The sequence below is a fragment of the Lemur catta genome, chromosome 13 (genome assembly GCF_020740605.2).
Source record: "Lemur catta isolate mLemCat1 chromosome 13, mLemCat1.pri, whole genome shotgun sequence".
Taxonomy (NCBI): domain Eukaryota; kingdom Metazoa; phylum Chordata; class Mammalia; order Primates; family Lemuridae; genus Lemur; species Lemur catta.
The window spans coordinates 59,078,233-59,103,659 of NC_059140.1; the positions used below are offsets into that span (position 1 = coordinate 59,078,233).

The 25,427-nt window shown below is 36.4% G+C and overlaps 1 protein-coding gene across 1 annotated transcript in view; it reads right to left on the bottom strand.

Annotated features, from left to right (window-relative positions):
• The window catches only part of VWA8 (von Willebrand factor A domain containing 8), a 314,655-nt gene that overhangs the window by 161,224 nt on the left and 128,004 nt on the right, over positions 1 to 25,427 (bottom strand). Inside the window, exon 21 of the mRNA XM_045566813.1 lies at positions 9,983 to 10,059. Coding sequence (XP_045422769.1) covers positions 9,983 to 10,059 — 77 coding nt within the window. The remainder of the gene's footprint in view (positions 1 to 9,982; positions 10,060 to 25,427) is intronic.

A 25,427-nucleotide genomic window follows, 5' to 3' on the forward strand; every position in this document is an offset into this window, starting at 1 on the left:
GACAAGTACCATAGCAGAGCCTATTCTAGGTCAGTGGCTCTCAACCATCAATAAAAGTTTCTGAGAAGACACATTCTAAAACATACAAAAATATAAACAAAATATAATGAATCAGAGATGGAAAATAATATCTTTAAAGAACTCTTAGATTTTATTTGTTAATAATACAAAAAACTTTTTGTTCTCATTAAAAATTAAAAGACTTTTTGAGAAGAGCAATGTGATTGATATACTTTATTACTTGTGTGATTTAAAAGTCTAGTCCTAAATTCAGTTTATTTCACTATTTTGTTTTAATGGCTAGCATAACTTAAAAAGAGCTCAACAAAGACATGTAGATTCAGATGGAAGAAGTACAATATTGACTGTGCTCTCTATAGCTCAACATGCATTTGTCAATCTCATTTATCAAACATAGGAGGTCTTTTTTTGCAACCCACTTTTTTTTTTTTTTTTTTTGAGAGAGTGTCGCTCTGTTGCCCAGGCTAGAGTGCCGTGGCATGAGCCTAGCTCACAGCACCCTCAAACTCCTGAGCTCAAGCGATCCTACTGCCTCAGCCTCCCCAGTAGTTGGGACCACAGGCATGTGCCACTATGCCTGGCCAATTTTATATATATATATTTTTTTAGTTGTCCAGCTAATTTCTCCGTATTTTTTTTTTTTTTTTTTTTTAGTAGAGACGAGGTCTCGCTCTGGCTCAGGCTGGTCTCGAACTCCTGAGCTCAAACGATCCACCCGCCTCGGCCTCCCAGAGTGCTAGGATTACAGGTGTGAGCCACCATGCCTGGCCTTGTAACCCACTTCAAAAGAAAAGAAACAACATCTGCTTATGGAGGAGAAGGAGACAGAAGGTCTAAGAAGTTTTCCTAGAGAAAATGAATTTGCATTTTGAAGAAAAAGTATGAGTTTTCCAAGTAGACTTGACAGGAAATCGCAGGCAGCAAGAGCCGCACGTGGCCAGCTGTGGAGCCTTGGATATGTATGTAATACTTGGGAACCACAGGCAGTTCATGAGGCTTAAGCATATGTGGGAGAAAAAGAGTGGAAGACAGACATGTGAAACAGATGGTGCTCAAATGACAGAGTGTGGACTTGACGCTGTTGGCTATGGGAGTCATTGAAGGGTTCTGAGCAGGAGAGTAAGTGATCAATTTTATTGGCTGGAACAATGTGAGGCATAAAGAGGAGAGATTCGAGGTTGGCTTTTTAACCAGAAGGCTACTGCTAAGGCTAAATCCAGGCAACAAAAGATGAGGAATGGATTAGCTCCCACTACTACCAGAATGATGACACAGATAGCTATTCACCAGGGAAAGACTGCAGCTAGGCTTGGTACCTTTAGCTGTTGGCTGAAGTCCTATTCCAAACTGTCACTTGCCCAAATTCTCACAACCCTCTAGTCACTGTAATCTGAAGGCTATTACTTCTCTTACTCCATCCTACCTTGGATCAATTCATCTGCTGGGCCTCCAGAACAGACAAAGTTGCTGAAATGCCCAGAATGTCTTACTGCAAATCACACCACAATTATGAAAATAGTCATTGTTGCTAAACTTATCAATGTTAGAGTTCTACTCCTCAAGTAGTCTCTCATTTACTTCCTGTAACATTATCCTTTAAAGTTTTTAATATTCTTTCCACTTTAGCACTGATATTTCTAGTTTATTAAACTATTTGTTCATTGGCCATCTCACCACTACAAAGAAGGATTCACGATAGCAGTGACCTTGTCTGTCCTGTTCATTGTTGTATTCTCAAGGTCTAGAACAGTACTAGGGACACAACAGGAGTTCAGTAAAGGTCTGTTGCAGTAGTAGTTCTCCTTTGCCACCAAATGAGCCTGTCTCCTAGCTGCTGCAGTATTGACTTTTGAAAGCTCACAGCTAAACCTTTTCCTAGAGAACTTCCCTCTACCAGTGGGAGCTACCTCACCCAGAAATGCTTGGGAGGTTATAGGTTCCTGCTTCCCTCCTTCCCAGTGGAAGTCCTTAATCAATGACTTACCGGTACGGGGGCAAAAAAGACTGGCCCTCTTTCTTCCAAGTGGAATTACTGAGTAGTACTATCTGCATTCCAGAACTCCCTGTGAAGAGGCTGAGATTAAACTTCAGCAAAAACCACCTCTTTTCGCTGCCCTAATCCTGATTGCTTCACTTCCCTACAGGTTTCACCTGAAAGCTCTCCCTCTAAAATCACTTCCACAAACATTGTCATCTCTGGCTCTGTTTCTAGGGAACCTGACCCAAGGTATCTGTTGACTTTGAACGAATGAATGAATAAATGAATGAATGAAGATAATGTAGAAACAATCCTTAGATTTTCTAGCAATGCTCCTAACTCTTCCTGCATCAAACACTATAAACACATCTCAATTTACAGAAATTACAGAGTTGTGAACTGAGCAATCTCATTAATACACAAATCTATTTGCTAATTTAAACACCATGTGTCATCCCCTTCTGCTCATTTTGTCACTGTTGTCATCATGTGAAGAGTCTGACTATATCAGTATGTCTCATAAGGAATGGCACTTCATAAAGCTCAACAAAAACATTTAAAACCTAACTGAATAAAAAGAGAGTTGGGAGATATGTGCCACTGGCAGAAACCTCTATCTGCTTACCTAAGGACACTGTCAGGAACCTACAGCTGGTGCTGACTGGGAATGCCCAGAGAGAGGAGAGCAGGTTGAAGTGGCTGGGATATGACGTAAAGCATGTTAAGCAAGATATTCTGCAATTGGAACAATTCTAATACTGAGTTTATTCTGATTATAAAGACAAACTTTTTTTAATCCCTCCCCCATCAGATTATCAGACTTTATAATGTAAATCAATGTAAAATAATAATTTTTTAAACGAAAATTTGCTTTACAAGGACAGGAAGGTTATAAACTAAACTCGTAATAGTGACTGACTTGAGGCAGGGAGATGAGATTGGAGGCAGTGGTAAAAGGGGACCTCTCAGCTATAATTACAGTCTTTTAGTTCTGCAAAAAGAAAAGTAGAGTCAAATTTGGAAAAACATGAACAGTTGCTAAATCTGGGTGATAAATCTGTGTCATATATTTTTGTTTACGTTTTTTGGATTTTTAAAGTTTTTCTCAAACGAAAAAAGTACATAACACTTGAAAGGAATGTAGCTGTTCTCTAGTGGCAAGGGATATAACAAAACTAAAAAAAAAAATAATACACACTACATCAGTGGTTCTCAAGCTTCTTAAGCTTGTGATTTAGAAAATAAAAATGAAGAAGCCCATAAAATCCTCATTGTTTCCAGTTTTCTTTTCTGAAACAGCCTAGAGCATTGCGGTTGCTGGTATCTCCAGTTTCAGGAGTCAGTCTGTAGCTCTGACTGACCAATCTCTATAACCCACAAATTAGAAGCCAGGATAATGCAACTATTTGGTGGGTGCACCGAGAGAAAGGATATTACTGAAGCAGTGTCAGCCTGGGAGGAACATCACATACAAGACCACAGGAATTAATCTGGTTACCGCTTTTATGAATCACCCAGTGTCAGAACAGAAAACAAGGCTATTAAATTTCCTGATGACATACCTCACAGGTGTGATTGAGGGTCAAAGTTAGTTTAACAATCTGGAGAAGTGGTCAAGAAAACAGAAAATGAGATTTAATAAGGATATTACTATTGACAAAAACGGGAAAATACAGAAAAACTGGCCAAAAGCAAATAATGCAGAAAAAGACTTTGGGATCAAGCTGAGCAAGGATTAGGAACATAATGCTAGAATTTTAAAAAATGAAGCTATTAGACACAGAGTGAAGTACAGAATGTAAGAATTGGTTGACCAACAGTCCCACCACATGGATAATACTTTAGTAAGGTACTCACCAAAATACCATTTGATTCAGCACAACAAAGTCCAGTGGCAGCACAGTGCAGTGGTTAGAGCACAGGGCTGAAGGCAGAATGTATGAAGCCAGCTGTGTGACTTCCGCCAAGCTGTTTAACCTCACTGTGCCTCAGTGGCCTCACGTCAAAACAGAGATAGTAATGGTACTGATCTCATAGAGTTGTAGTGAGCAGTAACAAGTTACAGTTTGAAAACCACTTAGAACCATGCCTGGCACACAGTAGCTGCTGTGTAAATGTTTGTTAAATAAACAAAAATAACACAGGAATTTAAATGGGTTTGAAGATTATCCAGAGAAGTCAAGAATCATTACAAACCTAAAGATCTACATGGAAAAGCTAGAGGCACTGGCATAATACATTTTGCAAAAAAGAAGAGGCAGTAGAAGGCATTCTTACTGGGAAAACTACTGTCCAACTGCTGATAAAAATGCTCCTAAAACAGCTTTTTCAAATTCACAATGGGGAAGATGAGACAGAGGAGCACCGTGGACGTTCTGTTGCAGCAGCTGACATTTGACATGGCTCTGGTTCTCTACTGCTCTCATCAATGCTAAGAATGTTGTGATGACTTAATAATAATTTTTTCCATAAGACTTCAGAAAACCTTTTACTTTTTCTGTTTTCTGCCAGTACTTCTATCTGCTCTCTGGGAGACTTTGTGAATTTCAAAATTGATACTGTCACATTCAGTTTTCTTCAGCCTGAGGAAAGTCTCATATGTTGAATTATGCTGTGCTTTGTAAAGCATATCATCATTCACTCTAGGATATTTGATTTTAAGAGGACCAACAGTAGAGTTTTTATTGAATTTGCTAAATCCACTTCATTTGGTTTCACAAAGAAAAAATTATATAAAAATATAAGAGAGGAAAAGCAAGCGTTTTTAAAATAACCATCCACATTGCTATATTTTAACCTCAGCTGGTTAAAGCACTTAACATAGTCAAAGTTCTAATATATATGGACCTTACTCAATTCGAAAACAAGTATCAGTGCCTCTAGGAAGGGATGGCTGATCATAAAGGAGCTTGAGCTGGAAGGTCCAGACAAAATTAGCAAACATCAAGTCATTTCTACAAATACTTATTGGGCATCCATTGTGCATTGAGAACAACATGAACTACCTGCCTTATGATCGGTGGACCATACATAAGAGAGTTACTCTTAACTTCTCTTTTCCCTTCACGTTCCACATAGTTATCAAGGATTCTAAAATTAGCCTTTAAACCTATTTCAACATGTTCCTTCTTTCCATTCTCATTGCCAACAGGCTTGTTCAATCTCAAGAACTTTACCTGGATTAGTGAAATCACCCCCTAGTGTTTTCTGTGATTCAAGTCATATCCCTCCTCAAGGCTCCCACACACCTGTACATGCCTTTGTCATAGGTTATATACAATAACTGTGTCATAAATGTTGGTATATTTTTACTGCTGATAACCAAGCTCCTCTAGGTCAAGATCAATGTCATAATCTACATGTCATCCAGTGCCTAAAACAGCCACTGGCAAACAAAAAGAGTTTAATAACTATACACTAGATGAATGAATTAACACATAATGAATAAACCAGACTCCTGCCCTCAAAAGTTCCCTATTTAGTTGGGGAGGCATGACTGAAGAAAGGAGACGAGATGGAAATAAGATATAGAAATTACAATAACACAAATCAAAGTTAGATAAGAAAGTAGGGTATGTGGCAAGAAACTAATACTTATTAGTTCGCCTAAATGTTTAGGTGTCCAAAAGTGCCAGACACTGGAGTCAGTCCATTGTACATGTTCTCTCATTTAATCTTCATAACCATGAAAGGTATTCATATTATTATTTCAGTTTGATAGGTAAGGAAATGAAGACCCAAGGAGTTCAGGGCCACACAAAAGTTAGTGATGACAAGTGTTTGATCTCTAAAATCCATCTCTTTCTATCACAATGGTACAAGTTCAATCTCACGGAGTTTCAAAGGAGGGAACAGTTATATACAGAGTGAAAAATCAGGAAAGGTTCCACGTAGAAGTAACAATGGACCGAACCTTGAATGACTGGGGGAAAATGGGGTGCATTTTAGATGGAGGAATAAAGACACACATGGATACAAGTCCAAAACTGTGAGTACTAGAACACTGAATGATCCAGTCTGGACTAAGCAGAGCACACATGAAGAAAATCCCACCAAAAGAGAAAGGCCTATACTAGGAGACCTGGGAACTCTATATTTATAATGGGTAACCAAGAGCATAGGACATGCTAATGATTGAACCTCTGCTGTCATCCCCATACATGAAGGATAGCAAATGGAAAAAAAAACCAAACAAATCTGGCAACCTAAGTATTTCAGAACCCTAAGACAATTCTGATTTTAATACAGACACTCAGTTTTATCCAAGGACAAAATGTAGCTACAAAAGTTAACATACTCAAGTGTCCTCTTTAATGTCAAATAAATATAACATTGTAGAAAAGCAAGCAAATGAATGCACTTCACAAATGTGAGCCATATATTCTCTTCGGTTTGAAATGTATAACATCAAAGTAATTATATCCATTATATCCATTAATCTTTTAAATTACCTAAGTTCATATCTTTAAGACAACATATTGATATAAATTGCTCAGCTTGTTTCATGAAATCTGATAATCAAAACATAAGATGGCTATACTTAAAAGTACACTGGTTGTATGTTTTATTCAAGTATGTTTGGTGACAGTTTTACTTATCAAGATTATGTTTTGAATGCCTCTTGTAACTAATTCTGTTCAAATGACATCCATAAACTAAATTGAGTGTGACTGATTATTTAGATGGTAACATCACAAATCCATTAAAAGGAATCTAAAATAAACAAAGTAAAGATCTTAAGTGGTTCATCCATAGATCAGAGATGTCCTAAACATTTTTTAGACTGCTATTTTTAGGTCTTTAAAACATGTTTCTCTTAAAGCTACTTTATAAGCTTAAACTTTACGGCAAATGTAGCCCTAATGCTGTATTTAATAAAGGAAAAATTCACTACATTGAAATTAGTGGGACTGTCAGTCTAATCAGTGTCAATTCTTTAATATTGTATATTTTAAACAGAAATGGAGACTTTTTACTTCCAATTTTATATAATAAGTATCTAATATTGTCAAATAGAAATAGGGCCTCTGTTAAAATGGATATAATTTTATTTGTAACATTATTAATCAATATATCAATGGGTACTATAAAAATGTAAATATTTGGCTTTGAAATTTTTATTATATTTTGAATTCAGAAAATTTTTTCATAGATAACATACCTACACTTTTATCTAGCAAATGCCAGAATTACCACGGAATATACATTAGCAGCACAAAACTCTTTACCATTTATGAATCATTTGTTGTTTTGTGACAAAAGGTTGGTTTTAAAGACATTTTAGGCAGGAAGTAAGGAATGGTGTTTCTAAACCTCTAAACTTTTAAAAGCACCTTGAATACCATCTTCTTCTTCTTACCTAGTCAAAAATATTTGAATGTAGAGCCAAAAGAGATATTAATGACCCTGTCTACTCTTCTTACTCAGAAATGAAAGAACTGAGAACCAAAGACAGACTCAAACATAGCCTCAAATGCATATATATCATAAATTAAAAGGTTGAAAAGTAATGATTTAAGCATTCATATCAAAAGTTTAAAAAATAGCACACGAAATCCAAAGAAATCAAAAGAAAGGGCATTATAAAAATAAAATCAGAAATTATTGAAATAGAAAAGAAAAACATATAAAAGGGAGTTTCAACAATGCCAAAAGTTGGTTCTTTGAACAGACCAATAGTATTGTCAACCCACTGGCAGAGCTGATTGAGAAGGCAAACGGACAATATCAGGAATAAAAATAGGGATACTATTACTGAGCCTACAGACATTAAAATGTCGTAAGATGATAGTCTAAACAATTTTACACCAATAATTAGAAGGAATAAGTCCTAGAAAAACAACATTTATCAAAACTTCTCATAGCTAATAAAGTTAATAAATCTACAGGTAAAAGGACTGTTTGTAATGATTATGGTGGTACCATACACCCAAGATTACTAAATACCTGTTATATTTCTTTGCCTCTTTTTTTTCCTGATTGTGTAAACCATAAAGTAAAATCAGAATTGACTGAGGCAGTTCAGTCTAATATATCTTTCTGAAAAAATACTTTGTTATTCAAAATAAAGGAATGGAGAAACTGCTGTTATGATACGAAGGGACTATTGACTTCCTTCTTTCTCAGTCATTTTTATCACTGTTCCCCTGTAAGTAATATGTCATTTTTCTCTGGCAGTTTTAAAGATTTTCTCTTCATTTTCAGCAATTCGATTATGATGTGCTGTATTGTGGTTTTCTGTTCACCCTGCTTGAGGTTCACTGAGCTTCTTGGATTGGTAACTTTATGTTTTTCATGAAATTTGAGACTTTTCCCACTATTATCTCTTCAAATATTGGTTTGTCCCTTTTTTCCTCCTCTCTTTTGAGACTACATTGCTTGTATATTAAACTGCTTTTTTAGGGTTGTCATTTCTCTACTAAGAATTCTTAATTAGCCCCTCATTTTGTTCATTATTTCCTCTTTAAATGCTTGAATATATTTATGGCAACTTTTTTAGTACTTGTCTGCTAATTTTACAATCTGTCATTTTTGTGTCTATTTCTATTGACCAATTTTTCTGTTTCTTTTTATGTCTAGTAATTTTCTACTGAATGCTTGACATTATGAATTCTATGTTGTTGAATGTATGGATTTTGCAGTCTTCCTTAGTTGAGCGTTAAGTTTTGTTCAGGTACACAGCAATTTACTTTTGAATCACCTTGATCTTCTCAAGGCATTCCTCCCTGCCTCACCAAACATCCATTCCTTTTTATTTTTAAAGCCATTCTGTATGAGAAAGATCTTCCAAAACAATGTTATATAGCAAGCATCCTTCTTGTTCAAGGCTTATTTTTAAACTCTGTAAGGGTAGGTATAGAGCAGCTGTTATTTTAGGAATAGATTAGTCCTACTTCTAAAGCATAGACTTTAGAGGATATCTTTTGAATACCAGGGGTGTTTAACGAAGGTTCTCAACCATGCAGGAACTCTGGTAGTTGTTCAGTTCACAGATCACTGGTAGCTTTTCTTTTTCTAGTGTTTGTAAATTCTGTCCAGTTTTTATAGTTCTTTACTGTGGTAGGGCTAATCTGGTACCATTATTCTGTCACAGTCAGAGGTATAAATCCCAAAAGGGAGTTTTTGACCATATCTCAGCTTCCCTTTGATCCTTTTCTCTTTCTTTTTTGACCTACGAACTCTACCTTCTATTCTCCTATAATTCTCTCTCAAGAACTAATAATCATTTAGTGAAAGGACCCAAGTCAGAAACTATTTCTTGCAACTCAATTCAATGTTCTTTCAACTACACAATATTTTTTTGTCTCCTGGTTTTAAAACAATGACAATCTAAGCTAGTTTTAAGTTGCTCATTACTGGATATATTTCTTCACTCATATCTCTGTCTCTCCTTCTCTTTTCTTTTTGGTGGATCTGTTGCTTATATTAATATTTTATTTTTTTTAAATTGGAACAGTTTCACTGATAACCTAAAAACAATCCATGTTGAGAATATCTATGTGATTAAACGCTATCCCTGAACCAGCATTCTGACCACACAAAACTAATGTACAAGGTGTTTTAAGGAAGGCAAGTAGACAGCTAATAACATACTTCCTCCATATTTCTGGGTTCCTTATCTCACACCTGAGATTCATATAGGTTGTTTCTCCTTGCAAGCTCTTCTTAGAAAATGGGCTTAGTTTCTACATGTTTTTCTTCTAACTTAGGAGCCTTTATGTTGATGAGCTCTGCTCCTAGAATGTAACGTTCATCACTCTCTGTCCACAAAATATTAATTCATGTTTATAAAGCATTAGTCACTTTAAAAATAAATTTTGCTTCATTTTATAACCTTTTAAGGACAGAAAAGATAAAGGCAGGAAGAACAGAAATGAAACTAGTTTATAAAATGAGCCTTTAAGAAAATATTTTTAAATTGTACTAGGAGAAAAAGAAATGATTAAATCAAATTTTAAGAGATTGTGGGTCTAATACTCTTACCTATGCAGTTGGATATATTCTCGGGGTCTGTTGAGCAGGTGAAGGAATCTGTCAACAATCTTGTTTTTTCCTACACCCTGTAATTACACAGACAAACAAAAAGAGGCTTTTGTTTGGAGGTAAGTTTCAACCAAACCAGAAGAATTTTCCTATTTCTCAGAGTTGCACTATTTTAGTTTATTGTTCATGAAAACCAAACTAGCAAACATACACAGTATATTTCTTATGACATAAAGGTTTTTGAAAAAATTTACCTCTAAACATACTACATCTAAGCTATTCTTATTTAAAAGAAAATCCATAAATTAGCCTCCTACATCTTGATTTTTTTGTTCTATAATTTTACACTGAAGTCTAGGCATTATAGCTGAAGATTATTTCAGATTCAAAGAATGCTATCAAATGTGATCAAGTAAGTATAAAACAATGATTTTTCTAATCATGTCCTTAGAGGTATGGTTTTCAGTTACAGGAAGATAAACATAATACTGCACTTTCTCTGCTGTAATAAAACACTCATTTCTTCTCCTTTTATCCCACTTTCCAGTCCTATAAAATTCTGGAAACCTAAAATTATAACCAAGGTATATTAATAAAACTCAAGTATGTGTGCTCTTCCTAGAAATGCCCTCATTTCCTTACCACTTACTGATGCTGAGAGTTGCTACCCTTTTGTAGAAGACAGACTGTTAAAAATGGAATCCACCCCCAAGCTATTTCCCTATATTAAAGATTTCACTTAGAGGTGGAATATAATTAATGGGGTGTAAATCTTTTAACAAGTAGAAGAGTAGGAGTGTGAGAAGTGTGAGAAGAGTAGAAGTGGTTAAAAAGCTGAGTTTTATATCATATGTGATAGCAAAAATAATTATTATTGATTTCTTACACAAGCTGAGCAACCCTAATCCAAAAATTAGAAACCCAAAATGTTCCAAATTCTGAATCTTTCTGAGTGCTGACACGATGCTCAAAGGTCATGCTAAATGGAAATGATCAGATTAGGGATGCTCAACTGGTATGTATATCCAAATATTCCAATATCTGCAAATATCTGAAATTCAAAACACTTGTGGTCCCAAGCATTTTGGATAAGGGAAACTCAACCTGTACTGTGCCAGGCTTTATGCTAAGTATATTCATGTGTTATTTCATTTAATCATCACAACAATCCCATGAGGTAGGTACTGTGATTATTCTAACCTCACAAATCAATAAACTAAGGCTCAGAGAAGTTAACCAATGTGTACACAATCACACAGCTAATCATAGTGGAACCAGGACTCAAATTCAAGTCTGTGTGATTCTGATGCTCACGCTGTGAGCCCCTGCATTATATATTTCTTTCAGCTGGAAATTGATTTTGGTAATCTGGGCCTTAAATTATCTCTTTCACCACTTCTAGGATTCATCCTAAAGAAAATAATTAGGCAGACTAGGGCAATGCATAGAGCACAGCAGCAACAGCAGAAGCCCAGTTAAGCAGACATTATTATTGATATTTTTACTACATACTCAAATATCTTGTAAAGAAAAGCATTCTACAAGCACCAAGGATTAAAATTCAAATCAAGTGAATGTCTATTTACTGAGTGCCATAGAGGGCAGGGACTATATCCATTTCGTTTATCACTATATTCCATAGAGCCCAGCACAGTGTCTGACACAAAGAATGCATTCAATCAATATTTGTCAAATGAATGAATGAATACAGGGAGTTTGGGAAGTACTGGAAAAGGGATGCAACTTTTGGTAAAATACAAACAGTGTCCACATTAATAAAGATGCTGAATAATGGAATCTGTAATGAGTTATGGACTTATAAAAGCTGGGCAAGTTTTACAAATGATATAACTTATTTCATCTAAAAAATTCTGATTCAAGGTTATTAGATCTCAATGTCAAATGGACAAATTCACTAGTAAGAACAATGGGTCATTTCATCCTTTAGGAATCTTTTCAGTATCCCACTGGATTTCACCCAAAATGGCTTTAAGCCTCACATATAAGCACAAAGAAGGAAAATTACATTTGCACATTTGTATGTAAATTAGAACAGGTACATAAGCTTTAAATGCTGCAATAAACATAAAATTTTAAATAGATAAATTCAGATGAGTTAAAATATGTGTTAATTTTTCAGCTCTGTTAAATTCAGTGATCCCAGAGAAAAGCAAACATCATAAATGCATTATAATGTTGGAAATACAAAGGATTTCCTGAAAGAAATAAGTCATGAAAAGCTATAATCAGGGAGCTCCTCCCCCCATCCACCTCCACAGTTATTGAATCAGCCATGCCTTTTCAAATTCCTCCTGAGTAGTGCACTGTTTAGGAGTGATGGGCTGTTTACAAGTCCCATAAACGTAGAATGAGATGTGGAGTCCCAGCAGCCACTAAGGAGCTCTTTTACTGTGTCTCTTTAAATGTTAGAGTCTCCAGAAAGCCAACCTCAGCTGGCTTCTTGCTCCATATACTCTCTCTGGGAAATCTCACCCACTCCCATGACCTCAGCGATCACATACGGCTCTCACTTCTTTCTTAAGCTCTATTTAATATCCCCATCCCTAACTGTCAACTGAACTTCTGTACCAGATGTTCACACTGAACTCATTATGCTTTCACCCGAACACTCTTCTTTCTTTTTAACTCCAATAACAATATTGGCATGTACCCAGCTGGTCAGTGAAAGAATCTTAGAATATGTTTGACTCCTCCAATTTTCCCCTGACGTCATTCATAATGTGACTAGGATCTTTGCAGTCCCTACCTGCAAAACTTTCAATCTTTTTCCTTTCCTCCCATTGCTTGATTTTCCTTCTCTCTTCTCTTTCTCTTCCTTCCTTTACTCCCGCCTCTCCCCACTTCCTTGTCTAATTCATCAACTATTTGAATACATAATGTTACCACACTGTACTAGCTGAAGTGGATATAATGGTAAATAAAAACCTACAGTCCCTGGCCACAGTCATGGCTTAGAGTTTAGTGTGGAACACAGACAATTAAGCAAATATTAATATAATAGATATAGCATTATCATATGGGGTTCCAAGATACTTGAAGATTTAACCTAAGGGCTCAGAAAGGCCCATCCCAGAGTTATGTTTAAATTGAGATGTCAAGGAATTAGAGAGGTACAGGGAAAGAAGAGAAAGGGGAGTGTTCCAGGAAGACAGAATAGTATGGGTCAAGACTTGTGGGTAACAGTGAGCTGGAGAGCTAGATAGGTCTGTGAGATGTCACAGGCTAGAGAGGAGTGAGGAAGGGCGTGATAAGAAACAAGGCTAGAAAGAAGGAAGGTGGGGTCTAACTCTGACAAAGCCTTGGACTGTTTCCTAAGAGCACCAAAAAAGCCACTGAAGCAATGGAGTAATAGGATCAGATTTTCAGTTTTGGCAAACCACTCTGATCTGGCAGAGAGTAAAACAGAAAGCAAAGGAAAGCAGTTTGGAAACTCCTTTAAAAATTTCAAGCAGGAGGTGATGACAGCCTAAACTAAGGGGTAGAGAGAAATGGATGGATTTAAGAGATACTTAGGAAAAAGGACTAACAGGACTTGGTGATGGACTGGAGATGGGGATGGGTAGAAGAAGTCCAAGTTTTGTCTTGAGCAACAGGGTGGTAGACTGAAGGAGAAAAGGGGAGGAGAAGTGGATTTGCTGGGTGGGGGAGGGAAGTCTAGTTGCAAAAAGGCAGTTTAATTCTGGGTATGGTTACTGTGAAGTGCCTGCTTCCCATATCTGCTCCTTCCTCTCAATTCACTGTCTCAGCTCAAGGGCTCTCCAGACTCCTGGAAAGGGTTCAAGTTTGTTTCCCACCTCCAGACTCATAACAGGACAATCCACAATTTGTTTAGTTATTTTCCTAAAACAGAGATCTCATTAGGTCGCTTCCTACGTCACTTTAAGAAGTTCTGATAATTCCTTCGAGGAAATACTGAAAGCATAATCTAGGAAAGAATTTCTGTAAATATCCTGAGTAAAATGAAAGTTATTGTGACTTGTTCCTTCTAATCAGAGTTTTTGCCTAGAACAGAAAATCCTCAGGATTATTTTAATTGAATAAATACATAAATAGTGTCTTATTTTTCCATTGTAAAGGTTATACACACTCATTTTTCTCACTGGGAAATTGAGGAAAAAAAAACATCACCCAATGTGCACCTGCTAAAAAAAAAATCTGTTAACATTTTCATTTCGTTCCTGCGCATATTTGTCTTTACTTACTAGTAATTATTCTGTATAAAGGATAATTTGTATCCTTTAATAAAAATTAATATAAAATGATATATTTTTACATCATTATTAACTTTTTTGAGTGTGATAGTGAAAATTTAAAAAGGGAGAAGCAGCCTGTGAAATCAAAGATCCTAAAAAATATAAATTATCTCATGAGACTGATGCTTACTTTTATCATTACTGTTCTGTCTCATTGTGTTTTTCATGACAATAGACTGGAAAGAAGTAATGAAGGGATAAGGTAGAAAAGGAAGGTCAAGAGAGCCTGAGTGCAGCCATTTTGACCGTTACCAAACCCTAACCACCCTGGACAAGGAAGTCGCCAGCAAGTTACTGGCCCAGGCCCACCCGAGGATGGATGAATTACTAAGCCGGATGCCTTACAAACTGTGCTTACCTTTCTGTGACAGCAGTTTATGATTAACCTTTATGGTCTAACTATGAGACAATGTTGGTCACACATGGGTTTTCTGAACATGTAAAAACATTACCATTACCCCATAAGATAACTCCTGCTCGGGAGAGGACCTCTACTCTGTCTGTGGAGTAGGATCTGTTGTCTGTCTCTGTCTCAGTAAAGCTTTCCTGTAGCTAGTTGGCTCGCTCTCAATTTCTTTCTCACACAAGGCTAAGAACTCACTTGGCAAGTTCAGGGGGCTTTTCTCCCTTCATTGTGACATCCCTTGCATCAGAAGGACCCTCACGGAAGCAAGAGTCAGAAGGCCTTTTAACTCCAGGGTTAAGAGAAGTAGAGACTTAAACCCCTCAGACAGGAATCAAACTGAGGATGGGAATTAAATACGTTTCCAGTTTCTGTAAGAGAAATGCTCAGGGACCATGACTGTGGGAACTTAGAAGGATTCTGGGACTCTTATAACAACCCCAGATTTATTATTTTAGTTACTCTGTTTCTTCAGAGAGATTGGCAGTAAAATCCTTTATAGAAAAGGAGCTTCTGGGCTTTTCCTCCTGGACAAGAAAAAATATAGAACTTAGGAAAGTCTATCTATGTTCGATGGGGAGAGAAGAAGTTGGGGGGAGAAGGAAAAAGAAATAGAGTAGGAAAAAAGGATGAAAAAGGAATGGAAAACAGGCAAAGAATAAATTAGCCTGGGAATGGGATTTGGACTAAATTGTTGGTACTTAAATACTGAAGGGTCAGTAACAGGCCTTAAAGGATCCCAGTGGCAGCAGATAAACTTGTGAGCTTGCTATATCAGCCCTCTGCAAATCTCTCTCAAACAAGTTCCTAGCAGCCACTATCTCCAGAATAATGACCTTCTCAGCTCCACATCTTTGCTCTTGGGGTTTCTTCTAACTCCAGTAGCCCATCCTTTCCCATCTATCTGTTATCTTCCACTCCCTGCCCAGATTTCTGATGAAATGTTCTCCTACGCTTTGTCTGCCTGCTCCATGGTTTTCTCTCCTTTGGGTTCCTGAACCACTCTCTCTCACCACAGAATACTTTAGTAATGTGCCAGGTGGCTTGGCAAGTAGATACTCCTTTGAGGCCAGATCATCCCCCTATTCAGGTCTCCATCACCAACGACTCACAGATGACTTGCAGATAGTAACTGTTAAAATTTCAGGAAAGGAGAGGAAAAGAAGAAAAGGAAGTTATGTGAATCACTCTTGCTAAAGGAGGCAGAAACCTCTTCCAAGAACCTTCTGCTCCCTTTGTGCAAACAAGGAAGAAATCACCATTTATGGAGCCCTCTGGCACAGCATAAATGTCCTTACAGTGCATAATCACTGGAATCCTCATGTCAGCCCTGTGAGTGCGAGGTAATGTACCTGTTTTGGAGAGAGGCAAACTTAAGTTCTAAGAAGTTAAGAACCTTGCATACAATGGGATGTTGAAGACAAATCCATTCTGACTCAACAGATTGGGCTGCATTTTCTATTTCATCATGTTGGCAAAACAGAATGTCAGGAGGCAGCCACCCTGAACTGATTTGCATGAAAGTTTATGTCTTGATGTCATGGAACCAAAGATCAGCCAGTCCAAGGTTATAAAGTTGCCTAGAACATGTGTCTAAGAACTCCCTGCATGGTACTTAAGGTTCCAGAGGGAGAACAGTGAGAAAGCCAATCCAGATCTTCTCTTCTACAGTAATTTGTTTTGTTTTGTTTTGTTTTGTTTTTTGAGACAGTGTCCCACTCTGTTGTCCAAGCTAGAGTGCAGTGGTGTGATTATAGCTCACTGTAGTTCTTCTGCAGAAATTTTTTAAATGGACTCCAAGCGAGTGCCACTTCCAATATTCAGCCTTCCCACATGCTCTCTGAAACATCTTTACTTTGGGTCTTTCTTCCAGTTCCTCTCAATTCTTCAATAATTTTCATAAAGTTGGTTCAGTCTATGGAATATTTAGAGACGTTCTTTGCATAGTGCCCTAATTTCCTTGTTAGAAAAGTTATATGAATGCCGTTAATAAATACCAACTAGTCAAAAATAACAAAATAAAGAAACTAATAATACAGTAAATCAGGATAAATTCTAACTGCATTTTTATTTTACTTAAATATTTCCATCAAATGTTAAACCTTCTAATTCTTTGCTTAAAATGCCTGAAAATACACTATACTCAGAGTTAGGAGACTTGGACCATAATCCTTGCTTATTTACTCCCTCTCAGATGGCAGTTTCTGCCCCTATTTGAGCCAAATAGATTTCCTCATTTTTATAGAGAGGGCCTAGACAAGCTAACCTCTAAACTCTATCTTATAAAAGTATTCTTTAATCCTGTAACAAAATAAGAGATTGCTGCTATAAGACTACTGAAAATTTCTTATTTCCCAAATTCTCTCAATGAATACATATTACTTGTATAATCAGAAAAACTATTATTAAAATTGAACAGTAGATAATCCTAAACATTCATACAAATGGGTTCCATATAACAGAGCCAACAGAGAGTACCCAAAAAGTCAGATGAGAAAACGTACATTTCAATTACATTACTTGTTTGCATAGCTCTAAAACACACTAACTTACAAAGCTTCCTGTCAAAGTCATATCCTCCTTTACACACAGGAATAATAAAACCTACATCCCTGTAATTTCCCTTTGAAATACTGTATTGCTGTAAATGGCAAAGATATACTTTTGGGTAGTGTGGTCAGCCATTAGGTACAACCAGAGTAGTCACGACAAATATTGCAGGAGGAAAAAAATCAATATGTCTGCAAGAGCAAAGTACAGATTCAAAATAAATGTCAGAAGAATATTCACAAAGAAACTGGACAGACAGAAAAGATTGGCAGAGAGAATGTGACAGAATCGCAAAGAATTTGCAGGTTGTAATTCATGCAACTCCACTAACTAGGGGGTTTGAGAAGAGACAAGAAATAATTTAAAATAAAGATGAGAGTCACTGTATTTGATGAAACAAATATTTCATAGCCTTGGGATCCGTAGGCCACTGGAGATACTAGGAACACAGCACATTTAGTTATCAAATCCCTGCTGCCACTACCAGATGGGGACACAGGCAAGAAAATCACTGGACAAACTGTTCAGTACCTCTACAGATATTAGATAATTATGCTGTCATAGCAACATGGTATATTTCTGATGGTGCTCTGGTAGCAATCTGCCAGGGCTTAGTTCAAATTATTAATTAGTAAAATTCACACATTCTTTAATTTTGGCAATAAAATATTCACAGTATCTCAATATTAAATAATTCAACAAACATTTACTAAATCTCTACCAGGAGAAAAATGAAATCCATGATCACAATAAGCTTATAATTAATAGATGGAATGAGATACAAAGAATTGTACAGTAATAATGTTCATAGAGTACTACTTAGTTGGCATTAAATGTATATTTATTGATTTTCACAGTGTATAAAAGGATGAAAAAAAATGAAATGCTATGAAAAGTCTGAAAAGAATGTAGTTATTTCTAGCCTGGAAAAAATGGATATGGTTTAATTTCATTGTGTAAATTAAACAAGAAATTAAATTTGCTTAATGAAGTTTATTCTAAAAAATATTTCTTCAATGGAAGTTCATCAATGGTGGTATAATTCTGAATAAAATGTTTATATTCATGAAAATGGGTCAATACCTCTTGGGATAAAAATAACAAGAGAGTAAGTCTTTCCTCTTTCAAAGAGACTTGGTAGGCATATCAACTAAATTCAGTGATCAGGCTTTGGATGCTACTTGGAACAAATCAAATGTAAAATAATACTTTTAAGACAATTGAGAAAAACTGAAAATATAAAGGGTATCAGATTATATTAAGGGATCATTGTTAATTTGTTAGTTGTAATAATAAAATTGTGGTTATATTAGAGATAAATGCTGAGATACCCATAAGAAAAATGATATACAAAAGAATATGTATTAAAAAATGACATAAAAAACATTAGGGGAATAGATAAAACATGAATGTACAAAACGCGTTAATCATTGACGTTGGGTGATGGGGACAGGGAGTGTATTACATACTCTGCTTTTTCTAGAATACATGAGAAGTTTTCCATAATAGAAAAATTTTAAATGTCCTTTAGTCTGTGTGTAAGGCATAGTCTCTAGCCTACTATAAACACTCAACAAAAGTTAGTTATTTTATTATTGTTATTACTACTATTAATAGTATAGGAATTCATGTGGTATAGTGAAAAAAGCATGAGCTTTGGTGATCAAACTCCTAACTCTGCCATTAACTAGCTACGTGATCTTGAACACATATTTCAACCTTTTTGAACTGGTCTGCTTATTTGTAAAAGGTGGTAAATAAAAATTTTCACCTCAAAGGGCTGTTACAGAAGTAAATGAGATGATATAAAGTACACTGGAAATTGTGAAAACATACAAATATTATCATGTTTAATCCTTGCTCACAAGAAACTTATAACCAATTATAGATGAAAGAAATCAAATACAGATCACAATAATTTCAAAAGAAAACTGAATCAACATAGTGAGAAAATACTATAAAACTCCAGAAGAAAACAAGATGATTTCCATTTGGGAGAGACTAACAAAGGCTTCAGAGAGGAAAAGACATCTGAGTTTTTGAAAATCGGCCGGATCTTTACAGGCAAAGATGAGGGGAAGAGGCACTGTACAAAGCAAACAAGAAAAATGGCTGTGGAAGGGAAGGGGATGTTGAACTTAGGAAAGGTGAGAAACTATGCTTTGAAAGAACTAGAACTATAAAAGAAGTTTGGGGCCAGATATTGGGTGGTTTTGAGTACTGTCCTACGAAGGGGATTTTATATGGGAGGCAAGGTAGATCCATTTCCATCTTTTAGCAGAAAAATAAAATTACGAGATTCTTTCTAAAATTTACCTCAGTGCTGATAGATCAGAAACTGCTGCGGAATTAAAATGAGTACCTAAAGAATCAGAAATGTAAAAACATGAAGAACATGAAAGTCAAGGAAAAAGAAGGCATCCTGTATGAATATCAGCCAGAGTGCTGGCTTTTTATTTGATGAGGAATACATAATGCATTAGAATTTTGGTAAGGGCAAAAAATATAGACTGGAACACAGGAAAGCTTAAGTATAAAAATTTTACCAGACTGCTATTATTTGGTAAAGTGACACAAAAGGCTGGCTTAACAAAAAAGTGACAAACTCCTAGCAAATGATTTTACTGGACTATATTCATGTAGAAATGATTATAAATTATTAATTGTGCCTCATTAAATATAAATTAACTTTTGATGACTTGCTTTGAATTTTTTGTAATATCAGAAACCAAGATATCATGATATGTAAATGATCAAATTTTCATTTCTAAAAAGAAAACAATGCATATTTTAAAAATAATTCTATGTAAGGGCACTTGAGCATTTTAGAAGACCACACTGCTAAAATATTTTTGCCTTCCAATATCTGATAAAATGCAATAGTCTCTCAAAACTCATGTATTCTTACACAAAAACAGATTTATTCTTAAGGACCTTTTTAAACAAAAAGAAATGAGGTCCTATAGGCTGACTCTATAATGCCAAATTTTCACAATAAATATTTTGTATATCAAATGGAATATGACTCAACAAGTCAAAAGCAAAACAGATATGGGAGGCGGAGAAGGCAGGAAGCTTACTCTTAAGCTACAGCTGGGATAGCAAAAGCATCACTAGCTAGAAAATAAATAGCCATCTCTCTTTTTGTTAAATAGAAAGTCATGCTATGATTAAAAACTAACAAACAAAAAAGACCAGCATGAAACTCCTAATTGCACGAAAGGTACATACAATGTTATAATTACAGTAGGTTGAAAATAATGCATGTAACAGCATACTAAAGTGGTTCTGCAATATGCAGCACTATATCTTACTTAAGTGACCACCAAACGTGTATAATTTGAGGGCAGCCTATCCCATTTGGCTGAAAGGCAGTAATTCTGCTTCACTTACTGGAAAGACTATGTGCTGTGCCATAAAATCCCACACAAAAAACAGAAAGGATTAAAAAAATTAATTTTATTATAAATAAGGCATAGGCTACTTACTTTATTTTGCTATGACAAATGGTGTTTATGGGACTATTTTTAGCCTCCCAACAGATGTGAAATTGTGTCTAATATCACAGATTCTTAGGAAAGATAATATTATGTACAAGGAAAAGGTGAGCTTGGTCTTAAAGATGACATATCTTGAGATACCTCAAAATCAACACTTATTTTTCATTTCCTCATTGTCAAAGTTGCCACTGGTAACAGAACAGTATTTTGAAATATCTCTAGAAATAATTTCAATTGCTGAAAAGTTTCTTTCATGGACTTCAGCCAGTTTCTAGATGGCAAACAGAAGGTTAAGTGGACTGTATCTATCTACAGTTTGTATTAAAAGCTTTCATTACATTTTATTGTATAATTATACCAATCCACTATTGGCTTCTCTGTCAATATTTAGTCCCTGAAGCTTCGCTTCCAATTGACTTTTTATTTTTGAGTAGTTATCACTTAATGTTTTAGAAAGAGAGAAAGGAAGGAGCCTGATCAATTGCTACAAATGGTAGTTCATTTAGTTTCAAAATAAATCATATAATTAAAATACACATTTTCCCAGATGGCTGTCACTTTGCATTTGTGTGAAAACATCAGTAACACTACCCTAGGAGAGCTGAGAGTCCATGGTACTCTACCTACCACCTGCCCTTTCACTTGCCTGTCTCTTTTTTTCTTAATTGTCTTATTTCACAAGATGGAAATAAGGGTGAATGTGAGAAGGTGCATTAAATACTGAGAGGCATGAAATACCATTGATCAATGAAGCAGGTCATTTTCAAAGCTATTGAATAAGAACCTGAGTTACTATAACTTGGAAAATACACATTCTTGAGAAAAGAACTCTCCTAGATCATCAGGACTCAGGCGAGCACAGAGAAAGCAAGCACACAACCTTCACACCACTTCTTAGCAAAGCGCAGCTCTGCAGAGTACCACGTTTGGCAAGGCTTTGTACCCCCACCTCACACCTCCCCCAAATGGAAGCAGCCAGGAATCTAACCATACAATCTTGCTCAGATCTTAACACAGACATTAAAATTTATGCAAACATGTTTGAAAAAAATTGAAGTGAGCCAAAGTATTCAAAAAGTTCTATTTAGGTTTTAACCAGACGCCTTGGTCTAATTTCTACTCCTTGGCCTGGTAAATTCAAGCATGTGCAAGTTATGTACCACTTAATTAGCTAAATACCAATCAGCACTTAATTATAATTAGAAATTTAAAAATAATTAGCTTTTCATTCTTCTGTCTTAGTGATAATGCTGCCAGTCTCTGATCCTATCATGGGGCACCAGATCTAGTTGATTGGGCTACTTAACTATTTACTCTCAAGTGGGCAGTCCCTAGATTCTATCTAATTCGTTTCCTTCATTAAAGAATTGCAAGCTCACAGAAGAAATTCAATTTGTCTTAGAATCCCCTGAAAATAATCCAACTAAGCCTGAATTTTAAATTCAAATTATTTCTAAAGCATTTTGGCTACTCATTAGGAATTTATTTTAGATAGTCCTCTAAAATCCAGTAATTTACTCAGCAAATATGTGTTGGATGTTTACCACATGCAAAGCATCAGGGAGAATGCAAAAATAAAGAAAATTCTTCTCAAGGAGCTCTCTCTTTCATAGAGATGGCAGGCAGACCAATAAGTCTAACAGAAGTCCATAAGAAATCTATAAATGACCACCTCTCACAGTTTAGAGAGTGGAGTCAAACCTTTAAGGTGTAGTATTTGGAAATACTTTATTAAAGAAGCATATTATACAATATTCCATCTAGAGGGACCCTAGAAAATACTCATTCCAATTTTATAATTTTACAGATAAGAAAAAGGAAAGAAAAAAAAAGCCCTTATAGGAGGAATACCAATTTACTCAATATATCACATAGAAAGTTAAAAAACCTGGACAAGAATGTAGATCTTTGGATTCCCAGCTTACTTCCTCTCCACATACCACACTGTCACTGTGAAACTGAATGGATTCAGACAGGCAAAGAATAGGGGAAACAAGAGTTCAAGTGTAGGCAAAGATGAGAGGCTGGGACACAACACTGGTAAGAAGGTGTGTTTGGGAAACAGTTTAATTTACCTGAGGACAAGAGTTTGAGGGGAGGAATGAGACTGAAAGCACAGTGGGCCATGACATGACAGTTTAAGATAGTTATGACTTTTTCACTAGATGATTTAGTGAACACAGGTAGCAGAATTTACTTACAAAATCTAAGCGTTCCTTCAATATTGGTACTATGATATGATACTGATGGTCTTAGAGGTTTATAATGAAAAAACAGACAACTCTTCTGATATGAAAAAGGCCAGCTAAATGTAGCAAATTATACTGAATACAATCTTCCTTTGTCAACTCTTCTTTCTCCAAAGTGGCAGCTGGCAGAGTAGAGGTGATCCGCTGACCACAGATAGAGTTTGTGAAAGGACCGACAGAAGTTTGCACAACCCCATGGCCCTCCCTTGCTGCTCCTGAGGATTCGCAACTTGCAGGATCTACCCAGCTGGCTCCTGAACCAGCTGAGACAGGTTTGCAAATCAGTGGGGTTGCCCATCCCCACCAGATGCGACCAAGTACCTACAGAGCCATAGCTGCTTTCCCCCCCACCCCACTCACCCCATTGCCGAGCCCTTGGGTTCCTTCTTTGGGACTGGAAACAGGTGAAAGGTAGTATATTAGATTTCACAACACTAACGTTTACATAGCACTATAGAATAATTTCAAAACACTTTCATAGCCTCTTCTTCATTTATATTAAAGCATAAGCAAGTTTCTGTTTCACACCATCCCTCACTCCGCATAGCTCTCCCTAAATCTCCAGACATTAGAATACGCTCCCTGTCTGGGTACTGGCTAGGCTCTAATGTCAACTTTTTGGCCTAGAAGAGCCTCTTGAAACCCTGACTCTATTACCTACTCAATTTTAAGTACTACCTTTGCCAAGAAACTCCCACTGCTTTCTACCCACTAAACTCTTAGGGCATCAATACCATCTGAAATACTTCAAAACCACTGATATATCTATCATACCTTGACTTCTAGGAACCTTCTTTTTGAAAGCCTACTCCTCTAAAATTTATTCCTCAAGCCCAAGTTCTATATAATCTTGATCTATTCTCTTTTGCCATGCTGGTCTGCTGCGGCTGAGATGCCATTCAAGTGATGGCAGAAGTTCTGAAAAGGACACATTGTGTGTGCCAGAGTTTAACTCATAAAAAGTTTGTGAAGCACTTATAAAAAGTTCATGAAGCACTGTGGGCTATATAAGACTTAAATGTCCACAGACTCATTGTTTTCCAAAGTGAGATGAGAACTTGACATCCTGGGTTTCATTTTCAAAGACCAAATACTGACTTAACTAATCTTCATCCTCCCACTCTGGTATATAGTCTCATCAGGAAAAATGATTTCTCAGAAAGAAAAGTAGGTAAGACTTTTCAAATAGTGGGAAAAAGGGGACCATGAAAAATTTATTGTTCTACTTTTAATTCTTGTTTAGAAAAAAAGAAACGAGAATATTAAAGTACTTTTTAAACTATACAGTGACATACAAATTTATTTTTAGCCGGCAGAACTGAGTACTGTGTGAAGTACTTTCCATGTGTTATCTCATGTCATCCTTACCTTGGCCCAAAAGAGCACTCACTACTTTCATTCCCAGATTAGACGTCAGGAAACTGAGTCTTAGTAAGACAAGCAATTTGCACAAAGACACACAGCCATATGGAGAAGAGTTGTACCTCTAGTCAGCTAACTTCCAAGCCTATGCACATAATTGGTAAACCACTCAATTGGCCCATTAAAAAAAAAATGAACACTTTAAGATTGAATGGCTAAATATATAAAATATATGTATGGTTTTTATAAGTACCAAAAAAGAAGAAAAATAGAGACCAAACTTCTTTGGAAACCTTGTTACCTTTTATTTAAGGCCAATGTAAAAAAACAAATGTGCTGTTCGCTGTGGGTCTGATAATTCAATTGCGAAAAATTATCAGAACCCTCTAAGTATAAAATAGCCATCGGTTCCCTCCATAAACATATATGGAATAACTACTATGCAGCAGGTACCATGCTAGGAACCCAGGACAGAGATGAACAAAAGAAACATGGTCCCTGCCCTCGAGGAACACAAAGACAAATTGGGAAGACAGTCATTCTATTAATATATGTAAATACAGTACCATATAACTAGTGTGATAAAAGGGAGAATAGAAGGGAATAGAAGCAGAAGAAACCTAACTCAGCTAGGGACAAGGGAAGGCCTCCCTCCCAGGAGTTAGGGGCTGGGTGCATGGGAAGGAGACAGGGAGTGTTTCATACAGAAGGAAGAGCCTGCACCAAGGACCAGAGCAGTGATAAGAAAGTGAAGGAAGCTCAGGGTGCCTCAGGCCAACACAGAGTGAGAGACAGGAGGGGCCAAGGCTTAGGACTAGAGAGGTAGGCAGAGGCCAGATCTTGCAGGACTGTATGCCATCCTGAAGACTCAGACTATACCTAAAGGCAATGGGGAGCCAATTTAAGCAAAAAAGGAGAGTCTCAATTATATTTTAGTTTTACAATCTGGATGCAGAGTGGAAAGTAGATCACAGTGGGCCTAAGGTGGGGGTAGAACTATGGTAAGAAACTATTTCTCTGACCCAGGTGATAGGTGATGATAACAGGGTCTAGGGTAACAGAGTGGACAAGAAGAGTAGATACTAATGAGGTAGAATGGATAGGACT